Source organism: Bactrocera latifrons, unplaced genomic scaffold (assembly GCF_001853355.1).
Source record: "Bactrocera latifrons isolate USDA-ARS-PBARC rearing strain unplaced genomic scaffold, ASM185335v1 scaffold_241, whole genome shotgun sequence".
Taxonomy (NCBI): domain Eukaryota; kingdom Metazoa; phylum Arthropoda; class Insecta; order Diptera; family Tephritidae; genus Bactrocera; species Bactrocera latifrons.
In genome coordinates this window covers 342,059-352,526 of record NW_017535975.1, presented here as the reverse complement: position 1 = coordinate 352,526, position 10,468 = coordinate 342,059, and the positions used below count along the sequence as shown (strand labels likewise).

The 10,468-nt window shown below is 36.0% G+C and overlaps 1 protein-coding gene across 2 annotated transcripts in view; it reads right to left on the bottom strand.

Moving 5' to 3' along the window:
• LOC108969152 (loricrin) overlaps positions 1-10,468 on the bottom strand; it is a 26,589-nt gene that overhangs the window by 8,724 nt on the left and 7,397 nt on the right. For both annotated transcript variants that reach the window (XM_018933707.1, XM_018933706.1), the window contains exons 2-3: positions 5,546-5,839; positions 5,110-5,455 (exon numbers count right to left, since the gene is read on the bottom strand). In XM_018933707.1, the coding sequence (XP_018789252.1) occupies positions 5,110-5,455; positions 5,546-5,839 (640 nt within the window). The remainder of the gene's footprint in view (positions 1-5,109; positions 5,456-5,545; positions 5,840-10,468) is intronic.

The following is a 10,468-nucleotide window of genomic DNA, read 5'->3' as shown; positions in this document are numbered from 1 at the left end:
GGGGCGGATCCCGAGTAGAATTTTGGGGGGAACTATATGATTTTGTACTTGCAACTCCAAGCCTTTTTTTTGCGGATACTCACTTATGATGGAAATAACGTATAATTTTTAACTTCGGGAGGGGATATCTTGCAGTGCCTGCAATTTTTAAAATGGATAGAAACATGGAATAAAAAATGTATCTTAAATTTTATATTTCTAACCGAATTTCGTGAGCGTAGCATTACGAATGTTGGAAAAGGCTGTGATAGGTGATACAGTTKTATYAAAAACATAAGCYTACGTGTGATACAAAGATCGTTGAAAGCATGCTTCGTTCTGGACGAACTTCGATGTGAAAGAATATAGTGCTTGAAAATCGTCAGCCAAGTTTTGGAAAAATATCAGCGAATATTAACATTTCTTGTGAGTCCGTTCGAATGATTTTGATGATTATTTTGGGTACGAAACGCGTTCTTACTCGACTAGTCCCGATAAAGCTGCATTTTTTCAAGAAGAGGACAGTAAATAGGGCTTGTTGGTTATGCCGGTTCGCGCGAATTCCGATCCCACATTCGTGGAAAGTTTTAAAACTGCCGTTGAGACATGRATTTATGAGTTTGACATTTAAATAAATCGGAAAGGAGGGAAAAAACAAGCCGAAACAAAAAAAAAAAGCGTTCACAAATAAGGTAAATTTCATTATTTTTCGATAATATTGGTTTGGTGCATMACGAATTTGTTCCGGAGTGACAGACAGTAAATAAGTAGTTCTACTTGGGCGTTGAGGCGTTTGCTTGAGAACATCTGTCGAAAATGGYTAGAAATGTGGAAGTACAATTCGTGGATTTTACACGGTGATAATGCACCTTCGAATCGAGCCACGATTGTGACAGAATTTAAAGCCGAAACCGTATTTTGATTCAGATTTGACTCCGAGTGATTTTTCTTGTAATTGGCGAATATTGATGAATAATTAAATATTTTGCGTTTATTTTATTAAGGGTAAATATTTCAAAAAAAGGGGATCATTGGAATTTAGTCCATTTGGTTCGTAGTTATATCCAATCATTTCACATATAATTTTTTGTGACGGATGATTTGGTATCTCGAAAAAAATTAATGGAAGCAAACTTTGTGTGATAGAACGAAAGGACGCGAACAGAACAGCCGAGAAACCGACAATTTCCAGATGGATAACGGATGTTGAGCAGTGAAGTTGTAACGATAATATAGAAGAATTTTTTTTTTCATTTTCAAAAATATCCTGTGAAATCGGCAAGGTCGTATCTTGAATAATTTTAGAATGCCAGCGCTCTAAAAGCTATCGCTCGCGTTTTTCTCGAAACGACATTTTTCAAAACTGCTGACTTCCTAATTCAACGAGAAATTGACCAATCGACTTCAAATTGAAAGTGAGTGTTCTTGAATAGATTTACTATGTATACACACTATGCATACAGTGATCTACGATCTTTGTGATTGCTTGAAAATTGTGAATTTGGCTTTAAAAAATATCATTTTTACCAAAATTTCTCTAAAACCCATTTTATTAATTTTTTATACTTTTCAAAAATCCTAAGTCATTTTATAAGAAATACCTTTAGCTTTAATAACCTTTTTATTTCAGCTACTCGTTCGGCCGAAATCATGTCAGCAGTTGGGGAACTTTTTATCGGCCTCTCCGATGACAGCACATAACTCCGTTATTTTGTAATATTTTTGCAAACAAAAATCTTAAAATATTGCTGAAAATGTACCTTATTTTGTCCAAAGAATTTCGAAACATTCGATCAAGTAACTTCTTTTAAAAAAATTCACGAAAAGCGCCTAATTTTCCATGGGTTACATTATAGCCCCTTAATAATGAGCATGTCTGGGACTATCTTATTGGCCAACCACAAAACGAGAGCCATCGCTGAGCCATCCTATTTACCGGATTGGGCTCCTTTCGACTTTTTTCACTTTTAAAACTGAAATATCCTCTTCGGCCATGGGTTCACTGAAGCTATTAAAAGTTTTTCGCTAAGGGCACTGTAGACCATCCCAGACTAGGCTTATAACAAGTTATATAATATAAATAATTGGATTAAGATTTATCATGCTTATATTGGTTCAAATAATGTAGTTTTTGAAAGTTAAATATTTAATCAAACTGTTGTAGATTAAAGATATTCAATCGTATGCTTAAATGATGTTAAAATATGTGCTTATCGCATTAAAATTTGTTTGCTCAATACACCCATCTGAAATTACTCTAAACCAATTATTTTGTGAAGGTGGCGAAATGTGAAAAATTCATGTACAATTTAAAAAACACTATATGTATATAAGCATACCCCATTAAAAAGTGTTTCAAACATTCCATGGTGTATATGTGCTTGAAATCTTTGCAATGGCGAAGCACATACTAGGCATGCGTAACCGCAATTGGGCACAAATAGGTGATCTGCCATGTAGAGATGCTGCTTGCAAGCCAATTTGGAAACTTGTTTAACTCTGGTTAAGAGCGTAAACAAATTTTTTAAACGTTTAATTTGTTGTTGTTATGTATTAACCACTTGATAGCCTATGCAGCTAAGCACGCATGCCATCTGGGCAACCATAAGCGTTCCACATGAAAATGAAAGTTGCCGACGTGATGCAAAGAATTGCAAAAAACAAAAGAGCAAGCGTTGTCCAATAGCTCAGAGAGGGACAATTTGTCAACAACGAAGAGCAGCAAAAGTAAAGTAACAATAACTGTAAACGACAACTCTTTGCGCAGCTGATTGAGTGAATGCAAGCGCTTATATTTTGTCCATCGCGCCCCTGCCGCGTACGCATTCGATGTCGGCGCTCTTTTAGGTCAATGCTCGACATTAAGTGATTGCAGTTTCCTCGAATATGGTTCGGTTGGCTATGCTCAAAAGTTAATTTATATCGGTATGATGGTTGAGTATAGGTACTGCAGCTAAGGAGCGATTCAGTTTCGGATGCACCGGATATTTATAGAAATTTTTTTTACTTCTGAAATCAATTATCTATACAAATTACTAAATCAACTGTAATTTCTTTCACATGAACGGTCGAAAGTACTGACATAATAAAAAATGGGTTAGTTACATATCTTTTATAAATTTTGTTTATCAAAAGCATTTAAAAACGGACATCTGAAGGACTGTGTTGTAAGATGCTTTACGTACTTAGGATTGCCATAAAATTCATTTATTTAGAATACATGAGAAATATTAATAAAAGTTCAGGCTCAAAAAGATATTTCAAGTATAGAGTAATTTTATATCTGTATACGATATTTAGATTCGGAATAAAATATTTGTGAAAATATTCCTGGGTTCGTTCCAGTAACTACAGTTTGTAGCACAGTCAATAAATAACTGTCTAGAAAATATTAAGCCGAAAATACTTACTCTGAATAATAAAATTTCGAAAATGCCAAAAAAGTCAGCAAAGATAGGAAAAAATTAAATTCGATATTTCCTACAAGAAGTGCCTAGTCTCATGAAACAGTATTCGCATTTCTCGCAGTATAATCAGCTGCACAGAAACTTTGGAGAAAATAAGATTGTGGAAAGAACACCGCACTTGCCAAAAAGCATTTAAAGTTTTGACAGAAATATTGACTCTCGAATCTCAATTGCCTGCCTGAGAGTGTACACGAAGACCGTGGAGACCGTGGACTCGGACTGACGTATAGAACGACTTGTCGCAATTTTCAATTGACGATGTCTTAAATTAAAAAGTTAAAATTTGGTTTCAAAAAGACGGCGTTCTTTCCTACACATAACATCAATCAATGGATTTGTTGAACAAACGTTTCGGTGAAACGATTATTCCACGTTTTGTGTCGATCGATTGGTCACCAAAACCTTTTGCTGTGGGAAAATGTAAAGTCTTAAGCCTATGGGGTCAATCCTTCTTCGATTCAAGTCTTGGAGTAAAATTGAAATGCTCGAACGAGTCATCGAAAATTGAACTCAACGGATGGATCATCTAAAACGTAGCCGCATGAAAGAGATAGTCTTCAAAAATGTATGCCTAAATATGTTCCTTCGAATAATAATAAACATTCTCCATTAAGTTTGAAGTTTCTATATATTTTTTTTTTTATATAGAGAACCTCGGAATGGATCACTCTACAATATTATTGTCTTCCGAGTACTACCATTGAAATGAACTGATCCTATTGTGCGTATTATACCTTGAAGATATAATGTGTGCTTATTATGCTAATCCAGAAATAAATGAAAATAAATTTTTAATTTCATTTTTTCGCTTCACCAGGGGAGGGTGGATTCCAACCCGAAGACCTCCATATGTACCAACCATTGCTGTTAACATCTTATCATTACATATTCGATAGTATAACAATTAGGTCAAAGAGGTTGTAGTTTCCCCATGTAATGCCTTGCACTATGGCATCAAAATGTACTGAAGTAAGTAGGAAGTAATARGATGGAACGCAAAACGAACAATAAATGCCGCAATAACAAAATATATTTGTTCATTTAAAAATGCAGCCATGCAGAGCCATACCAGCCAGACAGATAGAAGAAGACAACGCTTCTCAGACCGCTTATTGTGGGCGGCCAGCCGAAATAGCTGCTGAAAGGTACAGATCACCAACGCAAGTGTGGCCGGCGCTGATGGCATCTGATTGCTAGCTTTACTCCTATTGTTTTTGTATTAATTTTTTATGTGTTTTGCTTTACTAAAAAGTTCATTAATCTTTGTTTTGGTTGTGTCCTTTTTCGCTGTTGGGACAGCTGACTTATTGGCTAAATTTGTCTGTTGTTTGTCTGCGTCTGCTGTGTTTTTATATTAATAACCTTTTTGACTTATTCACATTAATATTCTCTGAACGTTAGATAAGCCTGTTTATGTTTTCTCAAAATCTTTAATTTTTCTCGAAAATATGAAAATATATGACTTTCAATTTTTAAGAATTCAATACCTTCAATCGAAATTATTTCTACAGTTCTACTCTGAGGCTAATTTGAAATGGTGGAGTGTAAACTGCTTAATATTCATGAAACATCTAACAACAGTTCTTATTGTATTTAATTTGTTTAAATTAAAAAAAAATATTTATTTTCTAACGAATAAATATATGTTAACACATTTACTCACTCTCTGTGTGCACCACAGGCGGTCCTGGATGTTTATTGCCGCCGCTGCTGCCGCCCGACGAAGCACCCGAAAAAGAGCTGAACTTGGCGAAGGGATGCACCGAGGCACCACCACCATAGCCATGTGAATTTATTTGCGCCGAATTGATGATTGCTTTGCCAACATCGGTCACTTTGTCGCCAGAGGAGGCAACCAGATTACCACTAGCGCTTAATGCATAACCGCTACCCTTAATTAACTGACCCTTGAGTGCTGTCACACCACCAGTGATGGCTTTCACCGCCTGGAATATGGTGTTGAGCACAGATTTCTTAAATGTCCATGGATTGTAGTCGACTGAGTTGCCCTAAAAGTTGCATAGCAACAAAAAAGAGACACAAATATTTGTATGTAATAAAAAGTGTGTGAGAAAGTGGTGAATATAAAGGTAAAATACATGAGCCGACTCGTATGACTTGTAGCCATCGCCACCGCCACCACCACTACTGCCGCCCGAACTGCCCGAGGCTATGGACGCGGAGGCTTGTCCAATACTCGAGAGAAGGCCCGACTTCAGATGCGCAACGTAATCAAAACTGCCTGAGCGTTTCTGTATTTGGGACTCGCCGCCTGAGGCCGCATGGTCGCTATCGGGCAGTTCCACCTCTTCTAGTGAGATGGATTTGTCTTCGCTCTCTGCAGGATAGCTGTGCGCAAGTAGAGGAAGTGTGAGCAGCAAAATGTAGAACAGCTGAAACGAGTGAAAGGGACACTATTAATTAGAAAAGTGAATATGACTTTGATAAATATTATCTATATAGATAATTATATAAATGGATATATTCCTGCTCTCAGTACGATGGTTGAGCATAGCTAAGCAAAGAAAATTATAATTTCAACTATTTTTATACCCTGAACAGTGTATATGAAGTTACTGGCAAAGCCCAAAAGGAAACAGATACCTCAGTTTTTGAGATATCGACCTAAAGTTATGTACCCGTTCTTTTGCCCTTCCAAGAAGGTAATCATTTGTCGGAATGACCGATATTGGATCTCTATAGCATATAGGTGCCTTACAACCTGATGGATCGGAATAAAGTGCTTATATTTTTATTTTAAGACATATATTCGAAAAATTACGAATTATTGCCTAAGGCAATGCTCCAATCTTGAAGGAAAGTGTTCACATGGGACACTATAGCATATAGCTGTTTACAAACTGAAAGATCAGAGCAAAGTGTTTGTATGGAAAACTTTTTCATTTGAGCAGATATCTTCAAGAAATTCGGCATGGATTATTATCTGAGGCAACGTTGTAATCCGCCAAGAAATTGTTAAGATCGAGTCACTATAGTATATTGCTGCCATATAAACTTACGGATCTTGTAAGGAATATTTTGTGTTGTGAAGGGTGTTACAAGTTCGGTTCAACCGAAGTTAACACCTTTTATTTTTATTTTTGCAGTATTTTGTGCTCCTTTAATTTCTTTCAAAATTGCGCTGCGCATGCGCAACATATCTTACGTTGCTTCTCGCAGTTTTTGCTTTACGACTATATACCAGACATTGCATAATTGTAGCCTAAGTGCGCCAAGCATGTGCTCATATACATATATGTACAAATTTAAAACACTCAGCCATTTGAAAACTGTCAACGACTTCATTTACAAGCATTCCACTGCTTTCGTAAGTTTAGACGAAGCCACTTTGTGGCATTATCGCACTGGTGTTTCCGACGTCGAAAATACTTGCGTGTAAAAAATAAAGCAATAACTGTAATGAAAACGATATTAGAAATGATAATTATTAAAATGCATCATAGCAATTAATATGCATATCTATATAGCTTTAGTGCCTCCATAAACGTGCATGTAATAAAATGTCATAACGACTCTTCAAAATTCGTGGTTACAGTTGAGTACTTTCTTACATATTATTTTTATCTGGTCGTTGTATTATTGCATTATATTTATATACTCGTTAGCATGACACCAATACCACGCTCGAATTACGATCCAAATTTGCCTAGCTCATAACCAAACCCTCAGCAAAGTAAATTTTCTAGCTTTTTACACATTTCTCTTGTATATTATTTTTACAATATAACATGCCAAGATTGAAATTTAAAACTTCAATGGTTAGTGTTRTAGTTGAGRGTTAGCTCCAATATATCAGATATTACATACTGAGGGCAGCTGTAGCTGAGAGTGYTCACGAAGACCGTGGAGTGTCGATTCGGCGCTGYTCACAGCAACTMAGACTGACGTTTGGACCGACGTGGCGCATTTTACGTCGAGATCTTCAAGCGTACGAAATATCTATATTCCAAAAATATTAGGCGCTTACTAATCAAATTTTGTTCAGCAACAAGGCTCAAAGGATRTATAAAGAAGAAAAATTTACGCATTTCGGATGAAAACCAACTTGTAGAGATTCAAAAGCTCTTATTTCATCCAGAAAAAAAAAACGGTTTGGTGTGGTTTGTAGGCCAGTGGAATCATCGGTCCATATTGCTTCAACAAAAAAAAAAAAAAAAAAAAGATGGCGACCGGTATCCTGCCACTATAATCGATTATTTGACGCCTGAAATTGAAGCTTGTGATCTCTGCGCCATTTGGTCTTATAGAAACCAAACCAAAAACCAAGAAATCCACGGCGCCGCTTCTCGCATATCATATCAATCAATGGRTTTATTGAAATAACACTTCGGTGAGCAGATAGTTTCACGTTTTGCGCTGGTCGATTGSCCGYTAAGATCGTGTAATATCGCAAAATTAAACTTTTTYCTGTGGAGATATAAAAAGACTAAAGTCTTTTCGAACAATCTCGCTTCGAATCAGACCTTGAAAAAAAATATACGCGTAACATTCTCCAGTTACCAGCCGAAATGCTTGCACGAGTTATCGAAATTTGGACTCAACGGATGAACCAYTTAAGGCGTAGCAGCCGACAATATTTCAAAGAGATAATCCTCAAAAACTAAATGCCAAAGGATGTTCTTTCGAATCACAATAAACCAATTAAATTTGAAGTTTCTAAGTTATTTTATTTAAAATGTTGGGAACTTCGAAATAGATCACCCTTTATATTCACATACGTAAGTATATAGAATTTGTACACTCTTGCAACATATTGCTACAGAGTATAGTAATTTTGTTCACCTAACGAATATATATATAATATAAAACTAACCAAAAAAGATATAGGATTATGCATACAAGGAGTGTTCCAAACTAAACAGGATTTTTAAAAAACAGAACAGAACAAATGGTTTTTTCGGGAAGCCTTTTGAATGGCCTCTACGTTTGCATAACGCTTTCCTTTCATGGGCAAATGCCTTTTTCCGAAAAGGAAGAAGTCGCACGGTGTCATATCAGGTGAATACGGGGTGTGGTTAATGGTTAAGATGGGATTTTTTGTGAAGTAATAGGTTATATGATGCCCTTCGAATGTTGGATTCTGCGCAATTGTTGGTGGTCAGTCAGTCACACCTTTCGTAAGCCAAACGTTCGGCTAAAGTGCGATAAGCCGATGTTTTGGAGATGTTCAATTCCACTTCCATGAATTTCAATGATGATTTCGGCTGATTTTTGATTAACTCACGCACAGTTTCGATGGAATTTCCGATGATCAAGGATTTTGATTGGCCCACTTGTTGCTCTTCATTTATGCCCTCACGTCCACTTTGAAAACGTTGAAACCACTCGTTAAACTTGTTTCATCAATTGTAACGTTTCGATAAAACTCTTACCGATTTCAAAACAMATTTTATATTGCCTCTTTGTTTGAAGYTCATTTTCGCAAAGATAACACAAACTGACACTAAAAAAACAATAACTTCTCTCACTTCTCTCATTCTCACTGGACAATCGATAAAGATAGCAGATTTTAACCCACCAGTCGACATTAGATGGTGCCACAGGGGCTGCTAGATTCAAAAAGTACTGTTTACTTTGGACAAGGTGCGTTCCATATAAATGATCAGGATGATGAGAATTGAAATTCAAGTGACTGTCTGTCTGTCCATCCGTCAGTCCGTCGGTGAGCGTAATCGGAAAATTGCCATGCCCACAAATCGCCATTAACCGAAAACATATAAAGTGCCATAACAAAGCTTGGGTACTTGTGGGTAGACATTTTTGAAAAAGTGGAGTGAAGCATACATATGTATATATTTATCAATTGGAATATATCTTGGATTTCTATTGTTTTTCTCTGTGTGCTGTGTTTTTCGATTGCTTGACTTTCATTACAAATTTTCTTTTAGGGGAACCATGAAATCTACACATACGAAGTTCAGCATAGCACTATAATTAAGCGGAAAGAAAATATAAATATGAGCACTACTATTTATTTCTACTACTACTTATTCAGAATTTTTACTATGGCCATTCCTTGATGGTGGAGCTTTAATGGCATAGACTAAGAAATTGATAGCTTTTAACAGAGAATAGAGTAATGAAATTTTAGGTTTATTACTTTGACGTGGCTGATTCCAAATATTCTGAAATAATGKATGCTTCGATTTTTTATAATTGACAATTATTTTATCTCTCAAGTAGCATTCTTTATTAGTCATCATGGTAATCAAAGAAACCTAACAACATCTCATTGATTTTTGACAGAGTATTACATGGTTTTGCAGTTTCGGCTCATTTTGAACAGGTTGATATCATATGCATAAATCTACGCCTTGACATCAGTTATGATGCGTAGGGTTCTCAGCAACATTGTCAGGCTCCTCCAAAATACTTTCGGAAGTATATCGGGAAAGGAATTTCAAAAAAGGCTTATCGTAATCCAACTAACTGAAACTAAAATTATTGTTTTGGTCCTATGTTCTTAGTAGCTCTGGATGTCGGCACACGCTGTCGTTCACTTTTTATAGACTACCAACAACTAACATACTCACGCATATACTTATGTATGTATAAAGTAAATTAATTTCTATGAAACATAAAAAGCTTCAAAACATAAAAAATACTAATGAGAAACAGAAACCATAAATGAGTCAAGTACCCACATAAAGCTAGCAAAATAAAAAAAAAAATAAAAAAAAAATAAAAAATATAAAAAAAAATGTCACAGCATGTACGCGCACATAAAATTTTTACGGAAATGCGGGACTCGCTGTGCAAGTGTGTCAAATATCGCTCCGGACCGGCGTAGTAACTGCTTGTTAACTTAAAACAAGAAAAAACGTTAACTTCGGTTGCACCGAAGCTAAATACCCTTCACAGGTGCATTTATGTTTGTAACTATATGTTCAGTTTGTATGGAAGCTATATGCTATAGTTAACCGACTGGAACAATTTCTTCGGAGATTACATTGTTGCCTTAGAAAATTATCTATACCAAATGTCGTGAATATGTCTTGTCA